This window comes from Vitis riparia, chromosome 19 (genome assembly GCF_004353265.1).
Source record: "Vitis riparia cultivar Riparia Gloire de Montpellier isolate 1030 chromosome 19, EGFV_Vit.rip_1.0, whole genome shotgun sequence".
In the NCBI taxonomy this organism is placed as follows: domain Eukaryota; kingdom Viridiplantae; phylum Streptophyta; class Magnoliopsida; order Vitales; family Vitaceae; genus Vitis; species Vitis riparia.
This window is the reverse complement of record NC_048449.1, coordinates 12,544,543-12,570,035: the sequence shown is the minus strand read 5'-3', so window position 1 is coordinate 12,570,035 and position 25,493 is coordinate 12,544,543. Positions and strand designations below refer to the sequence as shown.

At 32.5% G+C, this 25,493-nt stretch overlaps 1 protein-coding gene across 1 annotated transcript; it reads left to right on the top strand.

The window, feature by feature from the left end:
* The first annotated feature begins 1,662 nt into the window (after positions 1-1,662).
* LOC117908217 lies at positions 1,663-25,233 on the top strand. The gene is made up of 8 exons (XM_034821857.1): positions 1,663-1,672; positions 1,767-2,103; positions 2,731-3,207; positions 3,377-3,448; positions 9,196-9,312; positions 24,109-24,156; positions 24,243-24,658; positions 24,748-25,233. The coding sequence occupies exons 2-8, from the start codon at positions 1,788-1,790 to the stop codon at positions 25,231-25,233; spliced, it is 1,932 nt and encodes a 643-aa protein (XP_034677748.1). The 5' UTR covers positions 1,663-1,672; positions 1,767-1,787.
* Positions 25,234-25,493: the final 260 nt, after the last annotated feature.

Below are 25,493 nucleotides of genomic sequence, written 5' to 3'. Positions count from 1 at the left end.
CTTCACATTTCTCACACCCTCCTCACATTTGTTATACCTTCTAAATTGTTTAAATTAATTTTTTTTTTTAATTAACTTGACAATAATATATTATAAAAAGACCAATTACACTTGAAATTGAAGCAAATAATGTTCAAAAAAATTAAAAGATTAAAATATCAAAAAATTTGTAGGGGTATGAAGAATGTGAGGAGGGTATGATATATATATATATAAATTTTTCATTTCTTGTACCCTCACATTTCTCATACCTTTTTTACATTCCTCGCACCCTCCTCACATTCATCATACCATTCTTACATTTTTTGTACCCTCTAAAATTTTTTAATTTTTTAATTTTAAGTTTTTCTTCACATCACTTGACGATAATATTGGGCAAAAATCTTAATTACACTTGAAATTGAAGCAAATAATTTTCGAAAAAAATTGAAAGATTAAAAAATTTAAAAATTACTATAGGTACGAAGAATGTGAGACACTTCACATTCTTCGTACCCTCTTCACATTTTTGTACCCTCTAAATTTTTTGAAAATTTTAATTTTGATTTTTTTTTGTTTACTTCATTTGACAATAATATTGTGTAAAAACACTAATTACACTTGCAATTGAAGTAAATAATGTTTGAAAAAAATTAAAAAATTAAAATATTCAAATGGGTCGGGGCATGAAGAATGTGAGGAGGGTATGAAAAATATGACAATCCTCACATTCTTCATATCCTTATATTCTTTGTAATCTCTAAATTTTTTGAATTTTTTATTTTTTATAACAATAATATTGTGTAAAGATTATCATTGTTTTTGGAATGTGGAATTTATAGAAATAATCTCCAAAAAAATTCAAAGATTGAAATACTAAAAGGTTATCATATAATTATGATTTAATAGCCTTGTATCCTTTTCTATATTTTACAAAAAGTTTATCCTTTTTTTAAAACTTTATCATTTTACAAAAATATTTTTTCCTAAATTTTCTTTATTTTACTACTTGATAAAAAAAATTCCAAAAAGTTAATTATATAAAATATTTTAACAGATTTTATATAATTGGTTATTGTAAACTATCATAGCAATGTGTGGTGCATAGGACTAATTCCCTCGGCAACCGGACCGTGACTGTGCTAAACCTGGAGAATTGGTTTTTTTAATTTACTTGCCATGTTTCTTAATTTTATTGGCCTAAAAGGTGGGTATGATACCTTAAGAGTAAATTTAAGCATGGCTCGATAATATCATGCCCAAGAGTGCGGATTTACATTTGGCTCTATGAATGTTTATCATCTTAAAATAAAACATGAAAAATAAAAAAGTAAAAGCAAAAGAAAAGACCTAGTCGCTTCTATGGCAGTCGAGGTCTATGCCCAGCAACACAGTCAGAAGAAATCATGCGAAAACAAACGGCTCAAAATTACCCCCTAATTTTCTTTGTTTATTTTGAATGACTGTCATCCACCAGTCATAACGTTTCAACGCTATCTACTCCTTACCCAATACTCAACTAAATAAACTTGACTTGGAAGACTCTATCATTGCACCTCTTATGCTTCAATGGTTCCTGGCCCATTTCCTGTATCTTTTGAAGACTCTGGGAAAAAGGGCTGCTGTTGTTTCTCTTTGGATGAGAGTATCTTCTCTGCCTTGATATAGTTAAATATAATCTTCCATCTGCGAGGTAAGTTAATTTTGACCTTTGTCAACTGCAGATTTTGTTTAGGTTTTCTGTTACACGTTAGAATAACTTCGCTAAACATGGCAATGACTATCAGCACGATAAGGAATTTGTTGTAATGGCTTCTTCTTCTTCACTACGTCTTATAAATGACAACAGCGCAAACAGTCCTAAAAACAGTAACATGGACATTGCTGAGCATGATGAGGAGTTCACTGTAATGGCTTCCTCTTCATTACCACTCTCGGTAATCGATGACGGCCCAAACAATCCTAATTGTAGCAGCATCAATATGGCGCAGGATACTGATGAATATGGCCCAGTCTCTTCCACTTCATCCTTGCAAAGAACTACTACCATCGACACGGCACACCTTACCAATGAATATGTTTCAGTGGTTTCATCTTCATCTTTGCAAAGGACTAGCAGCTCCGGTAAGATGCTGAAAACCATGTTCATGTCCATTTCCGTTTGAGGTCCTCCTGAAACTTTTGGGCATAATTAGTATACAAGTAGAAGTGTTTTACAAACTGCTGTTAAAATAAAAAATGGAAGAAAATTAAATTTTAATTCGTGTAGTTTATTGGAGGTTCAAACTATTATTGAAAGATATAAAGATGTTGACTAGAGGTAAACAAAAAAGTCCAAGAAAATAATTAGCAAAGAAAAGATATCAAGGAAAATGATTTTCCCGTATTTAGTTATATCGAAAAAAATATTTAAGAAAATCAAATATAATTAAAATTAGTTATAAATTTATGAAATTTTAAATAATTTAATTTTTATATTGAATAATTAAAATAAGTGAAATGAGTAGCGTATAAAAATAATTAATTTATTGATTTTAGATGTATTTTATTTCACTTTTTCTTACCTTCTATTTTTTCAATTTACTTTCTTTCCTCTATATTTTTTGTCAAATTTTCTAAAAACCAAACATAACTTAAATGATTTATTTTTTAAAAAATAATTTTAGTATTAGGATGTTGTGAACGTTGAAGAAATATACATATCAGGGAAATCTAGGCTGACCTATACATCTTTTGGTTTTGTGACTGCAGAATTCGATCAGTTGGAACTGTACAAAGCTGTGCTCAATGGTGACTGGGAAAGTGCTTCACAATTATTGAAGAATAATCCACGATTATTCTCCGCCCGGTTCGGAACAGATGAATCCCGAATTCTTCACATAGCAGTTGAGTTAGGAGAGGCCAGAATGGGTTTCGTGGAGAAGTTGCTTAAGTGTATGCCAAGTGAGGCACTGGCTCTGCGGGATTCTGATGGCGCCACTGCCCTTTTCAACGCTGCAAGGGCTGGCAATATAAAAGCAGTCAAGTTGTTAGTGAACGAAAACCAAAACTTGCCCAATATCTGCAACCGCCAAGATTTTGCGCCTCTTCACAGCGCTGTTAGGTATGGTCATAAAGAGCTGACTTTATATTTATTAAGCGTCACCAGATATAATGAACCTCCATATCCTTTCTCAAATTCGCCTGGATTGGAACTTCTGCGCAGAGCACTAATGGTGGGGTTTCATGGTGAGCTATATTTACCATCCCCTATCTATCTTCTTGATATGAATTACCGTTGGGTTCCCATGTACAATTTTATAATATGCAGATGTAGCCACATGCCATTTCGATTCCGCTCCCCACGATGATGCTAATGATTCTGAAGTACCACATGCTAATGATGCCCCTTTGACAGTATTGGCTAAAAGGCCTTGGGCTTTCCCAAGTGGAAGTCGCTTCAACTTATGGCAACTCATAATATATCACTGTTAGTTTCTTTACTCGCTTGCCCCTTTTAAATTGCTTTGTGTTATCTCCCTTGCTTTTGTTTATAAGTCAAGTTATTTTCTTTTATGCTAATCCTGTTTAGCTCTGTCCTATAAATAAAAAAGAAAAAAAACTTGAAAGGAATAATTAATTTTCTGTCTTTGGATAATATAAAAATGTAAGAAAAATATTACAGAAAAATACATGAGGAATTTAAAAATAAAAAATTCTCCATTTTCCCCAGAAAAGTCGGAAACAATTTGGAATTCTGCACTGAGGATGAGATTGACCAAAAATTTCAATTGATATATATGATGGTGGGGTGGACAAAAGTCTCTAAGCAATTATGGTTTTATTTGGGAAGGCATTTTTCTTCCAAAAGTCTCTAATTAAATTATTTTCTTAGGGTGTGGAATTTCAGTCATGCTTTCAAAATGTACAAGTTGGGTTAGCGAACCTCAAAAGTGCGCAATTCCTTTATGTCATACCCTTTGTGCACCTTCCTGGTGCTAACAATTTACACCAATAGAGTATAGAGATATTTATACTTGAGTGGACTGAGAACATAATATTATAGGCTTCACAATGATGGTGCTCCTACACGCTAAATTGGCCAAAGCAATAATAACAAAAATAATAAAGAAAATAAAAAATGAAAGCTATTTACAAGTTTTTGGCTAGCTTCTAGCTAGCCAATGGCTCTTCACTTTTTCTTTGCTTCCCACAGGTAGATTGGAAGCATCCATTTTGATAAATTTTTCTTCATGGTTTCCTAAAATTTTTGGATGCCTTTCCCTCTAGTTAAGAGCCACTTTCAGTCAAGAAAATTTTTTCATTAGAAGAGATATTGAGAAGCCCTCTGATGATACCTTGAAGATCAACATTTTTGGGTTACAAAGAGAAGGGAATTGAGAGACAAACAAAGTTGGTGTGATCATGCAATACATTGCTCCATTCCTCCTCTGTTTCTTTTTCTATCTTTGTTTTGTTTTGTTTTGTTTTTTTCTTTTTTTTTTTTTTTTTTTTGAAAAGAAGAAAAAATGCAGCTTATAACCTTATTTGCAACCTGTTGGAAGTTCTCTTCTTCAACTGGTTCTTTTTCAACATATTCTTTTCAGCTGCTACGTAGACAGTTTCCTTAACCTCAGTGGCTTCGTCCTCTTACAGCATCCAAAAATCATCTTCGTCAAAATTCTTGTTCTAAGGGGAAATGATAAATTGAGAGATGAGATGTTGTTGGGGTTGGCTTTGACGTTCTAGAAGATGCACTTGAGGACTAAGGGGTCCCAAACCCTTGATTTTTCAGCAAGCAATTTTAAATGCTTAAGTGCTTCTTTTGGTTCCTCCTGTATAAAGTACCCACCAGTCATGTTTTCAACAAATTATTTCATTTAGGGGGATGGTCCCCTTCAGAAAGAAGAAGCAATCCTTGAGTTTTCAAAACTATGGTAAGGAAGTTAAACAACAAAGCTTTAAATTTATCATAACAATGATGAAAAGTCTCATTCTCTATAAAACAAAAAATTTTAATTTGTCTTTCAAAGGAAACAATTTTATATACCAAAATAAATTTGTGAATTTTTTTTTTTTATATAAAGTAGCCTAAGAACTTATACTATAGAGTCTCATGCTATACCACCAATGGTTATCCTCTTTCTTTAATGAAAAAAGAAAACCTTGAGTTTCGAATGATCCAGATTTCATGAAGGCTCTGCCAAAATAGACCATACCTCTTCAAATTCTTTTAAATAAGAAAAAGGATTTTCATCCTCCCTTCCATAAAATAGGATAGCAATTGGATCATTTCAAGCTCAATGTTTATTTGAAAAGTGTCAAAAAGAAATATCAAGCAAGAAGGAGCATTGACCGACTAGGCTGTAGGTAATCCCTCATGGTCCTAGGTGGCTAGTTATTGGGGTTAAAACCCCCATTCATCACACTTCTATTAGTACTACCAATAGTTGAATTTGGAAAATAGATATGAGACAGTGATGGTCTGGTGTGTTGAGGAAAAGGATAACTAGGGGTTGGTTGATTACTTAGTGTCCTCCCTCTAAAATCATATTTTTTTTGGCTGATTACTTGGATTCCTTCCTTTAAAATTGTTTCTTCTAGTTGATTACTTAGAACCCATTGGTAGTGATTTAGGAAACACTTTTAATATTCATAATACTTGAAAATTTTTATCACTCATGTGTTAGAAATGTTCAAAATGCTTCGTAGAATCACTCCCAAACGCACTCTTAGTACCCTTCCTTTAAAATCATTTCCCTAATGCATCATATCACTTTAAAGAAAATGTTTGAAATGTTGGATTTAACAACTAAAAATGAAAACTGAGCAGAAAAAGAAAATCCAAAGAAAACAAATTAAGTCAAAAAAGAAAAAAATCTAACTAAAAGATAGGTGGGGAATGGGTGAAATATACTTGTTAAGCTTCTAAAACAACAAGCATCTACACAAAAATACCTTTAGAGTCATCAATGTTGAAAGTTCCCTAGTGACGACACTAATTTTTGGTTTGTCATTCTCTAATTCATTTCTTTTATCAAAACTTGGAAATATATTTAACAGTTAAGTTTTACAAAGAGAAATTAAACTAGATCATTCATTGAAACTCTAAACTCCTTAACCAAAAATAAATAAATAAATAAATTAATAGTTGTATAGTTGTTAGGTTGCCTCCACAAGGAACTTTAAATTGGTAGCAATTGAGGTAATAGCTTTAGGAGTGTGAATGTCAGCTAAAAGATTAGAAAATTGATTTTATAAATAAAAAAGACATACACACACAAAGTTTAAAAGATAGAAAATTAAAGGAAAGAAAACCTCAAACCTAGAGATTCACTAGGATCACCACTTTCAGATACAACTCACCAACAAGGCTTTGAACTTATGCTTTCAGATTTAGGGTCCAAGCAAGGATTTATACCAAAAAGGTTTCTTGCTTCAAATGAACAAGAACCACCTTAATAAGGTTCATCTCTCTCTAATTCCTCTTTATATATATATATATATATATCCTTACAACCAAATGATTTAGATAAGATTCTTTCCATGTCAATAGGCCTATACTTAGTTGAAAGAATCATTAAAACAATGCCCAAGTATACTTCCAAGGTTGCTTGACTTACAACGCTCACAACCAATGCAACATAGACTTTTCTCCCCATGGTTACTTATTTTAGTCATTATAACTACTGATAGAGATCATATTGTTTGTAACTAATGCACAGATAAACCAATAGACAGCTAAACTAAGATATGGGAGACTTGAGCTCCTCTCACCCCTTAGAGTGTTAAAGGTTATCTAAGCATGTTAAAAATTAAGTAAAGAACTAAAAATGCAAATTTGTAAGTTGAAATTGAAAAACTAAAATGTAAGATTAATTAAAAAGACTAGAAAATTCATTAAACTAGAAATCAGGGAAAGTTTATAATGAAAAGAAAAGATTACAATGGAAATAAGGTTTCTCCCACCTTTCTCTCCTAATTTAATCTATATGTTGGTCTAATTGCTTCGATGACTATTATTCATTAACTTGCATCTTATTGGTGCTTGCCAATGAGAGTTGTTGGTAAAAATCACATTGGTATTTGTCTACCCTTACCCTGAAGCAACATTTTCTTGAGTGAGTTAGTCGCTCTTTTAGTGAGCTCCTCTATCTATTGAAGGGTTTGCTCTCACTCATTGCTCCACTTCATTTCTATCATGATTGCCTTTTCCTACCAAGTTTCTATTGCATAGTGTTCCATTGCCCAATTGTGGCTATAGATCTAAAAAATGTCTTCAAGGCTTTTAATGCATTCCCATATGAAGAAGCTAAAACTCTTCATAGATAATCGAAAATTTTTATTCCACCAATTTTGGATACAAAGGAAGGTTTCTTTATACAAAAAATAGGTTTCTGCATTCAAAAAAAGCTTTTTCAAAGGAGGGATGAACTTTTTTTCTTTATTGTTTATGATTTCCTTTTATAGGTCTTCTTCCCTTGTAGGTTCAGGTTATTCTTATAAAGGGACAAGCTTTTTGTAGGTTTTTATGCAAGCTTTTCAACCTTATCATGCATGGAACCAAGTTTAGTTGACTTCATTTCTTCAACGTTAGGTCTTCAATTTGGGTAGACCTCAAGGAGTACTCAAATGAAGGTCCTTGCCTGGGAGTGGGGTGTTTTTTAGTAGCTTTACTGTGATTTTTTGGTGAGCTGAATTTTTGTATCTTCACCATAGATGACACCATTTTTCCAATTCTTAGTTCACTTTCTTACTTTAATGGATGCTTAGGACCTTACAATCATAAGGAACTTAAAGTGAGCACTCTAGGCTCCTTATGGTCGTAGAGCCTTCAAAGGTCAAGTTAGTAAGAAGAATGAGGAAACTACCAGACAAATAAACATCAACTCAAAGGTTAAGTTTCTAAGTTTTTGGAATACTAACATGGCATAGAGGATGTAGCCACTTTTAAACTTCCCCTTTAATGGAGCAATTAGGGTCTCCCCGCATGGAGGCATGGGCCTTAGTATGGGTGCATGAGTATGGTTTAATTCAAAATTTAGTTCTCATTAATGTGCTTAGGCGAGAAATTGATCATTTAACACTTGTGTAAGCTTTCTAGTTACTTATTCTTTGGCTAACATGTGGTCTTCTCCTGTGGAGCAACCACACATTCACTTTTTTATTATATCAAATAAACATAGCTAGAGGATTTTATTTCTTATGATCTACTATATCTCAAAAAAACATGTACCAAAGCAATAGTTTTAAGTCACCTATTTCGCTTTCAACTAATTACTTGATTAATTACTTTATTTACTTTTCTTATTTGACAATGGCTTTGGCATTCATAGGAAAAAATAATGATATAAAACACTAATTTATAGCTTTTGAATTTCTCTTAATTTCCATTATATATGTTTTTTAAATTACAACTTTAGTCAAATTAACCTAAAGAAATTCCTACAATGAAGGATATATAGAGAAAAACTCTTATAAAATAATACTCTTGGGACCAAGAAAAATTATGATCTTAGCGAGGTTATTGATTTATAGATAAATGAATATTTATTAATTGATGAAGAGTATTATGTTGTTACTGAACATTATTAGTACATGTATGACTTATAAATTTAAAAATAATACACATGGTAAAAAGTTAATACATAGAAACCTAAGAGACTGAAGAAAAAAAAGAAGAAAAGAGACTCCCAAAAAAGATGTGGCATCAAAACTTAATGTTGCAAAAGATAAAGCTATTTCAAATATGTGACAATTCTAAAACAAGTGAATTTAGAAAAATAAAAGTTATAAAAAAATTACTTAATACTATATTATGAAGTTCTATTGCTATACTATGAATTTTTGTTTATACTTCATCAATTATTAGTTTATATTTCTTGAGCCCTTAAATATTTTTGAAAATATTTTTATCTTATGTATTTAGTGAGATTACTAATTTAGTACATTGGCCTGAGTTAAGACTAAAAGATTTTGTTTTATAAGTAAGATTATTAATTTATCAAACATTCATTTATTGAGCTTTTACTATATGGACCATTATTTTGTATTAGTATAGCTTACAAAGTTTCATTGGAAGGGGTTTTATGAGTATTGGAAGAACATGACAAATTTTCTTTTTATTATATTCATTATAATAACTATTATATTATTATGTCTTTTTCTTTAAGTCTTGCAGTCAAATTAGACGAATCATAATTTTCCTTATCTTTTCTTGACATTTTTATTCTTAAGGTGTTCCTGTGAAATTAAACCATTTTCTTAGTCAACCTAATAGAGGAGGCATGGAGAGTCAAGTTGGTAGCTATGAACCATCCACACAAATGTGTTGTTGGACTCGATTGTTCAAAGGTAAGCATTTTTAGTTTGTCAAATTCTACTATATATAACAATACAACTCATAATTACTCAAAAACTCGAGTATATAGGTACAAAAAATGAATTATATATATATATTTAAAAAAAAAACTAATTGAATTGAAAAGAGTGGAAACAACCAAGGCTGAAAATGAGAGATTTAGTATGTAAACTCATTAGGTTCAATTGAAAGATTTAGCTTGCAAACTTATTCAAAAATTAATTTTATTAAATACTTTTCCTAACTTTGAAAACCATGATCCCTATTTTGGTAAAAATCTTTGAACTCCACAATCAAATTGGAAGATTATTAACCAAGGAGAATACAATAGGAAGTAAGATATCTAAAAAGCATATAGTAAATCTAAACCTAAATAGCAAGCTTTAAAAAATTATAATTGCTAAAAACTAAAGTAGAAGTATTTAACAACTGCCACAAACTAAATTGAAAACATGAAAAAGGACTAGAATTGGAATTGCAAAAAGACAAACAACTCTTATAGATTCTCACAAAATCTAAATATGAACCTCCTCCCACAAAAGGAATCTTAACTAAACTTTCATCCCATGAGGAATCTTAACTGATAAGTATGCGACTTACTCTCAAGTTCTTAGTTGATGAAGTCCTACTAAGAGTATCTCATGAAATAGAAACTCCATTGTCTCCCACTCATGCATAGTAGGCAAAATAACATCATGCATTTCTCTCAACTATATCATTATCATCCATGTTTATATTGACTAATGGATCGTACAACTTTTGAACACATTGATAAGAAAGGTGTAAGAGTATTAAACTAAATTTCATCTTAACCACTGTAATTCATCCCTAAAAGGTGTCTCGTTATATCTTAAACACATTTATTCACATTGAGTTAAACATGGTCAATCCCCTTAGAAAAATATTTCAAACTACACCAACTTGTAACTTATGACTGAAAATCACAAGGGCAGAAAAGTTATACTATATAATGACCTATAAGATTAATGCATAGGATGAGGAAGTAGCTAGGAATATATTCATTCATTCTTGTTTGATTGCCAAGAAGATATAGTATGAAAATACATGCTAACATGGAGATCTTCATTATGAGTGTACCTTAGATCTTCTATATCGTACAAATCTTAGTTTAATTGCATCAAGCAAAGAACTCAAGTTTTGCATATGCTTACTAAATCAAGCACTACATTAACAAGATTTGGCAATTGACTCCATTACAAATGTGGACTATAGGACTATCTATACTTGGTCGCTACTAACATGTAAGTCATATTCGATACAAAAAGGAGTATTATAAATATCAATGACCTAACACACTATCTAAGTGGTTTGGACTCATTATGTTTCAGTTGTGCAAAGTAATGAAAGTGCATGTCGATAAAGTAAAATAAATAATTAAAGGCCACCATCAAACAAGATTGGACAATGAATAAATCATAGGTATAATGGTTAATTGAAATGTATAATATGTAATCATAATTTACATGACCCAATGCTCTCAAAATAACTCCTATGTAATCATGATCTACATAATCCAATGCTCTCAACTTGACCCTAATAAACATCTTTACGTATTAGCTTAGTCAACGGGGGTAGGGGGTGAGGGTGGGATTTTTAACCATGCATCAAGTAGAAATATGTTCCTATGTAACCATGTCTCATATAAACTAATATTTAAGATTGATGTGTTTGGTTCAACTATGATACTTGGGGGGGGTCTTTGACATAGGCTAAAGTTTCCATGCTATCACAATAAATAGTAGTATGCTCAAAAGAAGAAGCAATATTGTGAAAAATATGTATGAACATCATAAACTAGTCACTTTCCTAAACGACAAGTAGTATACTCCTAACTTCATGCATGGTAGACAATGTTATACATGATTGTTTTCTATTTCACCAATATATGCTAACATCATAGAGCATATATACAATTATAACCATATGTAGATTTGGGTTCATTTAGGATGCTACCTCAATTATCATTGTTATAGCTAATCAAGTCCAAATTCAATCCTTAATAGCAAATTATATAGCCTATGGTGACTTTGAGGTACGAAAGCATCCAGTTCATTCTTTTTCTTAAGCAAGGTTTAGATCTAATTGGAAGCTACTAACCTAATTATATAACAAATATTAGTTCATGTACACATCATTGGGTACTTTAAGCTACTACCAATGCTAGCATATAGGAACCTTGAGTGACTTTTCCTATTCATCTAAAGTCTTACGACACATGTTAAAGCTTAAGGTCTTATCTTTCTCTAGATGAATGCCAATAGATTTTCAATTTTACATCTATAATTTTTTTCAAGAATATTCATGATGTATGATTTGTAAAACAAACTAAAAAGTCTCCTTGATTGATTGATTGATTATGATCATAACATTGAACACATAGTTTGCTTTAAGCATGTTGTTCATTTTAAAAGTTGATGACCACCACACTTTAGAGGCAACCATCTCATTATCATCCCTAACCTACATTTGATTTGTATACAAAAAATGGAATATAGAATCTACCCTTACACCATTTAACAAACATGCAATAGTGTTCTTAGACCATCATAAACCCATTAGTGTAATATACCATTGTTTAGATGATTATTGTAGGTTATAAATGGACTTTTGTAGTTGTTAACTTTGCCTTTCTATTTAGTTGCCATAAAACAAGTCAGTTGATCTATATAGATCTTCTTATTTAGTTCTCCATTGAGAAAATCAATTTGAATGTTTATTTGATATAATTTCAAATCCAAAGATGTGATAATGGTTTGAATAAGGAGAGTTGAGGCAAACCTCACTTCTCATGAGAAGTTCTTTTTTTATTTTTATTTTTATACTTTACACTCTCATTTTGGTTGTATCCTTTCTTCATGAGTTAAGTTTAACACCTTGCATCATTTACCTTAAATTTGACCTTAAAAACCTACTTATTCCTTAAGGTCTATAGTTCAATTAATTCTCAAATAGAGTTCTTGCTAATAAACTTCATATGTTATTTCACTGTAGCTTGCCATATTTCACAAGTATGGATAAGAGAGCTTTATTAAAAATTTCACGTTTCTCATGTGTTGGAACATCTAGATTACTTAACTTCAAGCTTAGATCATTAGTTGTATGCTACTATCTTCATAGAAATGCTAGAACTGTGTAATGGGAGAATTCAAAACAATGAATATTATATTTAAGTGCTCAAGGAATTAAATCTAATTGGTGAAAAGGTTAATTTAGATCTCAAATACCTCATGATCTTTAGCCTGATAGCTCTCTTTCCTGTATCCTAACACATAAGGATGTTAGAGTCCTCTCTGTGGAGATAGATATTAAGATAGAAGGTTGAATGGATAAAAAGTACTAAGCCTTAAACCCTTTAAGGAGTTTATATAGGCTTACCTCTTAGCTCGAGTGACTTAAGCTCATGTTACATTTGGGTTACTTAATCTAACTCATTGTGTCCTAATTAACTAATTTTCTCTATTGAGCTCCAATTAATTAATTATCTGAATCTAAAAAGACTATTTATATGTACTAGTGCAACCTTTCGTATTTACCAAAATGCTCTTATACACACATATAAATAAAGAATCCGACTATTCCTCAAATAATTTTTTACCAAGGAATATGAGTTTGAGTGGGAACCACTAGGATCCATAGGGAAGTACTGGCTCCCTTAAAATCCAATTTTAAAGTTGACTCAAAATCTAACTATAAAGAGTCAAGTACACTTTAGTATCCTTATGATATTAGTTCGAGATAGAAAACTTCAGTCTATGACCTACTAACAATTGCATACAGGCTCCCCATGAATTGGTATTCATAATTTAACAAGATGATTGTTATCAACCTCTCAAGACTACCTTTACAATCCTTGAGTCTTAGATCCTCCTATTATGTGATCAATTGACATACTATATCTCTCCAAGAGCATACGTCAAATTCCACTTAAGGAATTATTGTGGCCACAATTTTCATGATCACATGTCCTTAGGATCACCTAAGGGGACATAATGTCTCAAACCCCTAAGATATCATGGTGCTTATCTTGAGAATACCTATTATCACATGCCTCAATCATAGTGACCCAATCTATAGAGAATATATGACCAATTTAGGGTCTCACTCATGGGTCAAAGCCATTTAAGACCTTAGCACTAGATCATTATTCTCTCAAGGTTGAGAGCTTATACAACATAGCAGCTTGGTGAAGTCAAGACTACCTAATGACCAATGTCTGACTCACCGTAAATCCTATCTAATGTGTAACCTATTAGAATTGAGCCCTAAAAAGAATGACATGATGTAACAGACAGAGATTTATTTAGAAATTTATTTATTTATATTTTTTGCTTTCTCTTTATTATTTCATTGACGTGAATTGGTTAATTAGATGATCCTGTATGGTTAATTAATCAATTAGGACCCATTTTAGATAAGATTAAGTGACCCAAGCCTTAGTGGGCTCAAGTCATTTAAGCCTAGTAGGGAAACGCTATAAATACCCTTAAGGGTTAGGGTTCCAACACTTTTTGAGAGACAATCATCTTCTACATCTAGAGAGAGAGAGAGCCTAGGATTCCTCTCTTCTAAAGCCCACATTTTGGAGTGACAAGATCATGGATCAAGTCATCAAGCAAAATATTTTCGGTGTATGAGACATCTAGACTCTTTAGGCTTCATCTTCATTAAGCATAATTGATTTGAAAACCATTCAAATCAAAGGTAAAGTTTGTTAGCCCAATGGTTCTCCTAATTGTGTTTTGATGATAACAAACCATGGTTAAGTTGTTAATTGGTTTGAATTATAAAAAATTTCAGGTATTAGTTTGAAAATTCATCAAAGGACCCAATGGATGCAAGATCAATACAATTGGAAGACCCTTTAATAATAGGAAACATATGTAAGATGAATGCATGGTGCACTTAGGATTTCATATCTTTTCATGCTCTTTAAAAACTCGGTTATAGGCATTAAAGTTACATTTCCATCAAAACTCGAGTTTTATCAAATGAACCTTAGGCAAATTGTTTCAAAATTGGCATATTAATATACCTAAATACCTTGCCTAGGCCAAAAATGGTGAATTAGTCAAGGAATTGGTCAACCAGCTCAATCGGTTAAGCCACCGGTCGATCGATTACACCTTCTTGATCAAGGTCCGGTTGAGAAATGCAAAAAATCTTCTCTCTCTTCTTGTAGCTTTGTATTCCTGGTCGAGGGATATGCCTTCTCGGTTGAGATCCAATCGAGGTTTGGTCAATGATCGGTCGAGGTGTAACGGTCACCTACCATGCATTTATCGTCTAATGGCTAGTAAACCGGTTGACCCTCAACATGATCAATCAAGGCTACTTTTTGGCATTTTTGGCTCCCGAGGCTAGAAACCTATAAATTGAGAACTCCACTTTATTTATGAGGTAGAGAACACCTACATTTATTTTTCTACCTACTTGTTCTTGCCTCAATAGCTCTCATTCTTTCCTTAGTGCATTAAATCTCCATTTGCATATTCCTTAGTGCACCTTTGTGATTCTTCCTAGCATTTAAGTTGTATTTAAGCCCTTGTTGAGCTAGGTTGAGAGATTCAAACTTATTATTTGAGTGTTAAAAGCTTCAACTTAGTTAAGACTTGAAGGAATTGTGTAATAGCCCATTGGAGTTGGAATCTAAGTGTAAGGGTGATTTAAAGATTGGTTGAAGCTTCAAGTATAGTGGAACCTTCACTTAGTTAGGAGGTTGAGGAGAGTGGACGTAGGCAAGGAAGTGTTGAACCACTATAAAATCTGAGTTTGCTTTTTCTAACTGTTTCTCTTTATATTTGTGTTTCCTTAGGTTGAAGTTTTTGTGTTTGAAAAATATTTTTTTAAAACCCAATTCACCCCCCTCCCCCTCTTAGGTGTTTTCTCTATTAAGATTAGCCTTTTATTTTCTCAAAGTTTTTAATGACTTTTCTCTAGATTATAGAACGTTAAAATTTTGATTTTTGCTTCTGTTGCATATGATTTAGAGCCTTAGGGTATTTTGCATGCACCTATACAATCTAGGGTTATGGGAATGGAGAGATCTAGGTTTCCCAACATAACTAAACACACTAGTACACTCACCATGGGAAACCCATCCTAATGACTAGGGCAAGTCATCCCTCCAATAAGGAGGTAGTGCACTATAGCCTCAAATGGATGATTGAAGTCCATGAACCAGTTGTGAATGAGTCATTAACTAGCAAGGAATCTATGACTTAGATTTTCTATGTAACTCCTAAATCACTCAAGTCATGTACATGCAAGTGATGTAGGTTTGAATGCTTAACATACATAATTCATAAATAGGACAGTAAATAGAAAATCGAAGTCATAATGTAAGTATTAATGAACTCCATTTATGGTTGCATCATATCATGCTTTTAAAGAATCTATCCCAACATCATGATCTTATGATGCAAACATGAAAACTTCTTAACTATATGGATTTGAAGTAATTGATTTTGAGGGCACTCTATTCAAGATTTAAGTTGCAATCAAAATAGCAACCCTCCTTTTTCCCACCCCAAAAAATGTTAGATAGTTGTCTTGTGCCTTTTTGAGTGAACCATATCCAAAAGTTTATGGGTACTTTTTCTAGTTCAACCATTTTACTATGGAGTCCTTGAAGCTATTGATTGTTCTTTGAATTTCCTTCTCATCATAGAGATTTTTAAAACTCTTCAATGGATACTCATGTCCATGATTTATCCTTAATGTTGTAATAGTTTTTTCATTTCAATTTGTTATAATATTCATGTAACATCTAAATCTATTAAAAATGAGAGATTTAGTATGTAAACTCATTAGGTTCAATTGAGAGATTTAACTTGTAAACTTATTCAAAAATTAATTCTATTAAATACTTTTCCTAATTTTGAAAAGCCTGATCCCTATTTTGGTAGAAATGTTTGAACTCCATAATCAAATTGGAAGATTATTAACCAAGGAGAATACAATAGGAATTAAGATATCTAATAAGCATATAGTAAATTTAAACCTAAATAGCAAGCTTTAAAAAATTATAATTGCTAAAAACTAAAGTAGAAATATTTAACAACTTACAATTAAATTGAAAACATACAAAAAGACTAGAATTCGAATTGCAAAAATACAAACAACTCTTATAGAGTCTCACCAAATTTAAATATGAACCTCCTCCCATGAGAGGAATCTTAACTAAACTTTCCTCCCATGAGGAATCTTAACTGATAAGTATGCAATTTACTCTCAAGTTCTTAGTTGATGAAGTCCTAATAAGAGTATCTCATGAAATAGAAACTCCATTGTCTCCTACTCATGCATAGTAGGCAAAATAACGTCATGCATTTCTCTCAACTGTATCATTATCATCCATGTTTATATTGACTAATGGATTGTACAACTTTTGAACACATTGATAAGAAAGGTGTAAGAGTATTAAACTAAATTTCATCTTAAATAGTGTGATTCATCCCTTAAAGGTGTGTCGTTATATCTTAAACACATTTATTCACATTGAGTTAAACATGGTTAATCCCCCTAGAAAAAATATTGCAAACTACACCATACTTGTAACTTATGGGTGAAAATCACAAGGCCATAAAAGTTATACTATATAATAACCTAAAGATTAATGCACAGGATGAGGAAGTAGCTAGGAATATATTCATTCATTCTTGTTTGATTGCCAAGAAGATACAATATGAAAATACATGCTAACATGGAGATCTTCATTATGAGTGTACCTTAGATCTTGTATATCGTACAAATCTTAGTTCAATTGCATCGAGCAAGGAACTTAAGTTTTGCACATGCTCACTAAATCAAGCACTACATTAAAAAGATTTGGCAATTGACTCCATTACAAGTGTGGACTGTAGGACTATCTATACTTGGTTGCTACTAACATGTAAGTCATATTGGATACAAAAAGGAGTATTATAAATATCAAAGACCTAACACACTATCTAAGTGGTTTGGACTCATTATGTTTCAGTTGTGCAAAGTAATGAAAGTGCATGTCGATAGAGTAAAACAAATAATTAAATGCCACCATCAAACAAGATTGGACAATGAATAAATCATAGATATAATGGTTAATTGAAATATACAATATGTAATCATAATCTAAATGATCCAATGCTCTCAACTTAGCTCCTATGTAATCATGATCTACATAATCCAATGCTCTCAACTTGACCCTAATAAACATCTTTACGTATTACCTTAGTCAACAGGGGGGTGAGGGTGGGATTTTTAACCATGCATCAAGGAGAAATATGTTCCCATGTAACCATGTCTCATATAAACTAATATTTAAGATTAATGTGTTTGGTTCAACTATGATACTTAGGGGGCTCTTTGACATAGGCTAAAGTTTCCATGCTATCACAATAAATAGTAGTATGCTCAAAAGAACAAGCAATATTGTGAAAAATATGTATGAACATCACAAACTAGTCACTTTCGTAAACGACAAGTAATGTACTCCCAACTCCATGCATGGTAAACAATGTTATACATGATTGTTTTCTATTTCACCAATATATGCTAACATCATAGAGCATATATAAAATTATAACCATATGTGGATTTGGGTTCATTTAGGATGCTACCTCAATTATCATTGTTATAGCTAATCAAGTCCAAATTCAATCCTCAATAGCAAATTATATAGCCTATGGTGACTTTGAGGTACGAAATCATCCAGTTCATTGCTTTTTCGTAAGCAAGGTTTAGATTTAATTGGAAGATACTAACCTAATTATATAACATATATAGTTCATGTACACATCATTGGATACTTTAAGCTACTAACAATGCTAGTATATATGGGAATCTTGAGTGATCTTTTCCTATTCATCTAAAGTCTTACGACATATGTTAAAGCTTAAGGTCTTATCTTTCTCTATATGAATGCCAATAGATTTTCAATCTTACATCTAGAATTTTTTTTCAAGAATATTCTTTGTGTATGATTTGTAAAACAAACCAAAAAGTCTCCTTGATTGATTTATTAGGATCATAACTTTGATCACGTAGTTTTCTTTAAGCATGTTGTTCATTTTAAAAGTTGACGACCACCACACTTTAGAGGCAACCATTGCATTATCCTCCCTAACCAACATTTCATTTGTATACAAAAAATAGAATATAGAATCTACCCTTACACCATTTAACAAACATGCAATAGTGTTCTTAGACCATCATAAACCCATTAGTGTAATATACCATTGTTTAGATGATTATTGTAGGTTATAAATGGACCTTTGTAGTTGTTAACTTTGCCTTTCTATTTAGTTGTCATAAAACAAGTCAGTTGATCTATATAGATCTTCTTATTTAGTTCTCCATTAAGAAAAACAATTTGAATGTTTATTTGATATAGTTTAAAATCCAAAGATGTGATAATGGTTTGAATAAGGAGAGTTGAGGCAAACCTCACTTCTCATGAGAAGTTCTTTTTTTATTTTTATTTTTATACTCTACACTCTCATTTTGGTTGTATCCTTTCTTGATGAGTTAAGTTTAACACCTTGCATCATTTACCTTAAGTTTGACCTTAAAAACCTACTTATTCCTTAAGGTCTTATGTCTTAACAATAGTTCAATTAATTCTCAAATAGAGTTCTTGCTAATAAACTTCATCTGTTATTTCACTGTAGCTTTCCATATTTCACAAGTATGGATAAGAGAGCTTTATTAATTCAGGCTTCTCATGTGTTGGAACATCTAGATTACTTAACTTCAAGCCTTAGATCATTAGGTGCATGCTACTATCTTCGTAGAAATGCTAGAACTATGTAATGGGAGAATTCAAAACAATGAATATTAGATTTAAGTGCTCAAGGAATTAAATCTAATTGGTGAAAAGGTTAATTTAGATCTCAAATATAATTGGTGAAAAGGTTAATTTAGATCTCAAATATAATTGGTGAAAAGGTTAATTTAGATCTCAAATACCTCATGATCTTTATCTTGATAGCTCTCTTTCCTGTATTCTAACACATAAGGATGTTAGAATCCTTTCCGTGGGGATAGATATTAAGATAGAAAATTGAATGGATGAAAAGTACTAAGCCTTAAACCCTTTAAGGAGTTTATATAGACTTACCTCTTAGCTCGAGTGACTAGCTTAACAAGGGCTCAAATACAACTTAAATGCTAGGAAGAATCACAAAGGTGCAATAAGGAATATGCAAATGGAGATTTAATGCACTAAGGAAAGAATGAGAGCTTTTGATGCAAGAAAAAGTAGGTAGATAGATAAATGCAGGTGTTCTCTACCTCATAAATGAAGTGGAGTTCTCAATTTATAGGTTTCAAGACTCGGGAGCCAAAAATGCCAAAAAGTAGCCTTGATCAGTTGAGTTGAGGGTCAACCGGTTTACAAGCCATTGGATAATAAAAGCATGGTAGGTGATCATTACGCCTCGACTGATCCTTGACCAAACCTCGATCGGATCTTGATTGAGAAGGCATATCCCTCGACCAGGAATGCAAAGCTATAAGTAGAGAGAAAATATTTTTGCATTTCTGAACCGGACCTTGATCAAGAAGGTGTAATCGATCGACCAGTGACCTAATCAGTTGAGTCGATTGACCAATGCCTTGACCAATTCACCATTTTTGGCCTAAAAACCTCTTTTTTTTTTATTCTTTTCTTTTCTAACAATTAAGCAAGGTATTTAGGTAAATTAATATGCCAATTTTGAAACAATTTTCCAAAAGTTCATTTGATAAAATTTGGGTTTTGACGGAAATGTAACTTTAATGCCTATACCGAGTTTTTAAAGAGCATGAAAAGATATGAAATCCTAAGTGCACCATGCATTCATCTTACATATGTTTCCTATTATTAAAAGGCCTTCCAATTGTCTTGATCTTGCTTCCATTGGGTTCTTTGATGAATTTCCAAACTTAACCATGGTTTGTTATCATCAAAACGCGATTAGAAGAACCCTTGGGCTAACAAACTTTACCTTTGATTTGAATGGTTCTCAAATCAATTCTGTTTAATGAAGATAAAGCTTAAAGAGTCCAAAGGTCTCATACACCAAAAATCTTTTGCTTGATGACTTGATCCATGATCTTAGCACTCCAAAATGTGGGCTTTGGAAGAGAGGAATCCTAGGCTCTCTCTCTCTAGATGTAGAAGATGATTGTGTCTTAAAAAGTGATTGGAACCATAACCCCTAGAGGGTATTTATAGTGTTTCCCTGCTAGGCTTAAATGACTTGAGCCCACTAAGTCTTGGATCACTTAATCTTATCTAAAATGGGTCCTAATTGATTAATTAACCATACAAGGTCATCTAATTAACCAATTCATGTCAATGAAATAATAAAGAGAAAGCAAAAAATATAAATAAATAAATTTATAAATAAATCTCTATCTATTACATCATGTCATTCTTTTTAGGGCTCAATTCTAATAAGTTACACATTAGATAGGATTTACAGTGAGTCAGACATTGGTCATTAGGTAGTCTTGACTTCACCAAGCTGCTATGTTGTATAAGCTCCCAACCTTGAGAGAATATTGATCTAGTGCTAAGGTCTTCAATGGCTTTGACCCATGAGTGAGACCTTAAAGTGGTCATATATTCTCTATAAATTGGGTCACTATGATTGAGGCATGTGATAATAGGTATTCTCAAGATAAGCACCATGATATCTTAAGGGTTTGAGACATTATGTCCCCTTAAGTGATCCTAAGGACATGTGATCATGAAAATTGTGGCCACAATAATTCCTTAAGTGGAATTTGACATATGCTCTTTGAGAGATATAGTATGTCAATTGATCATATAATAGGAGGATCTACGACTCAAGGATTGTAAAGGTAGTCTTAAGAGGTTGATAACATTCATCTTGTTAAATTATGAATACCAATTCATGGGGAGCTTGAATGCAATTGTTAAAATGTCACTGACTGAATTTTTTATCTCGATCTAATATCATAAGGATACTAAAGTGTAGTTAACTCTTTATAGTTAGATTTTGAGTCAACTTTAAAATTGGATTTTAAGGGAGCCAGTACTTCCCTATGGGTCCTAGTAGTTCCCACTCAAACTCATATTCATTGGTAAAAAAAATTATTAAAACCCAATTCACCCCCCTCCCTCTTGGGTGTTTTCTCTATTAAGATCAGCCTTTTATTTTCATAAATTTTTTAATGACTTTTCTCTAGATTATAGAACGTTAAAATTTTGATTTTTGCTTCTATTGCATAGGATTTAGAGCCCTAGGGTATTTTGCATGCACTTGTAAAATCTAGGGTTATGGGAATGGAGAGATCTAGGTTTCCCAACATAACTAAACACACTAGTACACTCACCATGGGAAACCCATCCTAATGACTAGGGTAAGTCATCCTTCCAATAAAGAGGTAGTGCACTATAGCCTCAAATGGATTATTGAAGTCCATGAACCAGTTGTGAATAAGTCATTAACTTGCAAGGAATCTATGACTTAGATTTTCCATGTAACTCCTAATTCACTCAAGTCATGTACATGCAAGTGATGTAGATTTGAATGTTTAACATACATAATTCATAAATAGGATGGTAAATAGAAAATCAAAGTCATAATGTAAGTATTAATGAACCTCATTTATGGTTACATCATATCATGTTTTTAAAGAATCTATCCCAACACCATGATCTTATGATGCAAACATGAAAGCTTCACCTTAATGCCCACAATTACAATGATGAGATAGTTCCAAGTTTTTTTCCACACACATCTAAATCTAGTGAATTAGTATGTAATGGTAAAATCCCGCTTAGTGGCATAATCTAGTAGGTGGCAAGTCACTACTCAAAGTTACTATCTTATCGAGTCACTCATATCATTATCAAGATCTTTAACATCTATAACAAATCACTCCCAATCAAGTAGATATTGTTTACTCTGAACTCAAAGGGACCTCGGAGATTTAAAATACGTTTGCATGGTTAAGAAGAGCTCTTACATATATAATGCTAAGAACTTTTTCCCCTATTTAATGTAGGATATTAAAATCACCCCCATGAAAACATAAAGTCCTCATTGTGTCCCATAGGATTATAGGACCAAACAAACAAACTCTAATACCATGGTTGAGGATACACTTTGATACCATTTGTAACGACTCACTCCCAACAATGTAAATATATACTATCCACTTTGGGCTCAAAGAGCCCTCATAACATTAAAATGTGTATAAATAATTAAGAGAAGCTTATATATATATATATAATGTCAAGAACTTTTTCTCCTATTCGATATGAGATATCATAGTATTTTCCTTTTACTTAATTGCCTCAAATAAATTGAGACTCCTATTAAATTCTCCTCTACTCAAAATATCATCCTATAAGAAATTAACTTCATATGACTTAATTTCAATTATACTCCCATTGATTTGTTCACTAAGCATCACACAACCTTTGATTTATTAGAATATCTAATGAAAGTGCACTTGTTTCCTTTATAGCACAATATCTATGAGAATTTACATGAACTAAACCTGCTAACCCTTAGGATCACAAGTGAGTTAGGTTTGGCTTCTTAACTATATGGATTTGAAGTAATTGATTTTGAGGGCACTCTATTCAAGATTTAAGTTGCAATCAAAATAGTAACCCTCCTTTCCCACCCTAAAAGATGTTAGATAGTTGGCTTGTGCCTTTTTGAGTGAACCATATCAAAAAGTTTATGCTTACTTTTTTTAGTTCAACCATTTTACTATGGAGTCCTTGAAGCTATTGATTGTTCTTTGGATTTCCTTATCATCATAGAGATTTTTAAAACTCTTCAATGGATACTCATGTCCATGATTTATCCTTAATGCTGTAATAGTTTTTTCGTTTCAATTTTTTACAATATTCATGTAACATTTAAATCAATGCAATTCTTTGGACTTGTAGATATAACCCTCCGTAAATGTGATGAAGTAGTAGGCACCATGCTTGGGTCTCATGTTCATTGGGCCCTATACTTTTGAATGCATAGGCTACAAAGGACAAGATACCTTTCTGGCTTGCTTAAGAGGCTTCCTAAATAATTTTCCTTCCAAATAGTGTTCACAAGGGGGTAGGCAAATTTCTGAGATTTAGCTTAATATATTTTGATGATTTTTCCCTTAAACTTATTTTATAAAAAAATTTGATATTATTATATAGTAATACATTCTACAAATATTATAAAATATTACTGGAGTTTAATTCAGCTTAGATTGTTGAAGCATTGGTCTGAACTCAGCCCAAAATTGAGCTCAACCAAAATTAACTTTTGGTTGAGAAACTCAACCAAATCCTAACTTGAGTACTAAAAATGGTTTCTCAACTTCACCGAGATTCAAGTTAGGTCAAACCAATTTGCCAAATTGCACCCGGTCGAGAAATGCTAATTTGTTGAATTCGAGGTCCTCACAATTTTAATTTGTCCTCACAAAATTGTCTTCATTTTTTTTCCTTTTAAGTTTGAGTAATGGATTTGAAATCAGCTCTACAATCAAATTCCAATGGATAATACTCTTACTACTCAGAGATTTATGCAGGATACACAATTTTCATTGCTTTGATAGATTTTGTGAATATCTTGTCACCTGATGCTCCTGGTTAATTGATAAGAAGTCCAGTAATATGTACCAAGTTATATTAGGCTTCTTGATTCTAGCCTTTAAATTCAAGTCACGATCACTTTAATTTAGATTAGTGTTTAGTTAGGTTGCTTTTTTGTTTTTTCTTCTGTTAGTCCTGGTTTTGCATCTTAACTGCTTCAATTTTACGTTGCACACAGCTTGCCGAAAGGTGAATGCAATATTCTGGGAACTGGTTGTATGGTTAGGTAAGGAACACAACAAAACTACCACTAAAGCATGCAAAAGTCTTGAATGCAATGTTATGTTGTCCTTAATATAATTTTAATTGCAGTACCACCCATCAAGCACATCCAAGAAACAAAAACAATGCATACTCTGACTCTTCAATTGCTTAACCACCTATGTACTGAGGTTTTGAGAGTATCAAGAGCACAGGGAATATTTAGACAATCATTCATTAATGGTGCAAAATATGGGATTCCCGAGATTCTGGAAGAGATTATAAAGTCATATCCTTATGCACTCGAGTATCTAGATGAGGATGTATTCAAATTGGCAGTATTAAATCGTTATGAAAAGATTTTCAACCTCATCTGCGAAACCGGTATGCATAGACAACTTATAATACGAACCGAAGATGATTCAAATAACATCTTGCATTTGGCTGGAAAATTGGCCCCTCCGCACCGGCTCAGTCTCGTTTCTGGTGCAGCTCTACAAATGCAACGCGAGTTACATTGGTTTAAGGTAATAATTTTTGTTTTGAAGGGCAATTAATTTTCTTATACATATCCACTCTTTTTCTGTATCTTAGAAACTTTTTGATTTTTACACAGGAAATTGAAAAATATGCCCCGAGAGCCTTCAATGAATCTAAGAACGAAAACAAAGATAAACCGAAAATGGCATTTATAAAGGAACATGAAAAGTTGATAAAAGAAGGGGAGAAATGGATGAAAGGCACTGCAAAATTTTACACATTGGCAGCAGCGCTTATTGCTACTGTAGTGTTTGCAGCAGCAATTACCATCCCGGGTGGCAACCATGATGATACTGGCATACCAAATTTCTCCAAAGAAATTGCCTTCAAAGTTTTTGCAGTTTCGGATGCGCTTTCCCTCTTCTTATCCATTGCTTCGGTGCTGATATGCCTATCCATTCTCACGACACGATATGCAGAAGATGATTTTCTTTTTGCCCTTCCCAGGAGGTTGATATTTGGCCTTGTTACTCTATTCCTCTCTGTGACATTCATGATTCTCTTTGGTGAAAAGAAGGCATGGATTCTTATCATGAATATTGATGATATGCCTACGAGATGAATATGCGATAAGCACAGGGCAATGAAGTGAGGAAAACCGAGGATGAATGCAAAACCATGAAGGTAAGATGTGTAAAGCCAATGAATATGAACGCTAGGAGCTGTGACTCTGAATGACGAGACTGACTCTAAACACCAAACTAAGAAAATAATAGCTCTGGAAGCCAAACCAAAAAGCTAACTCTAAATGCTAAACCGAGAAAATAATAGCTCTGGAAGCCAAACCAAAAAAACTAACTCTAAACACTAAACTAGAAGGCC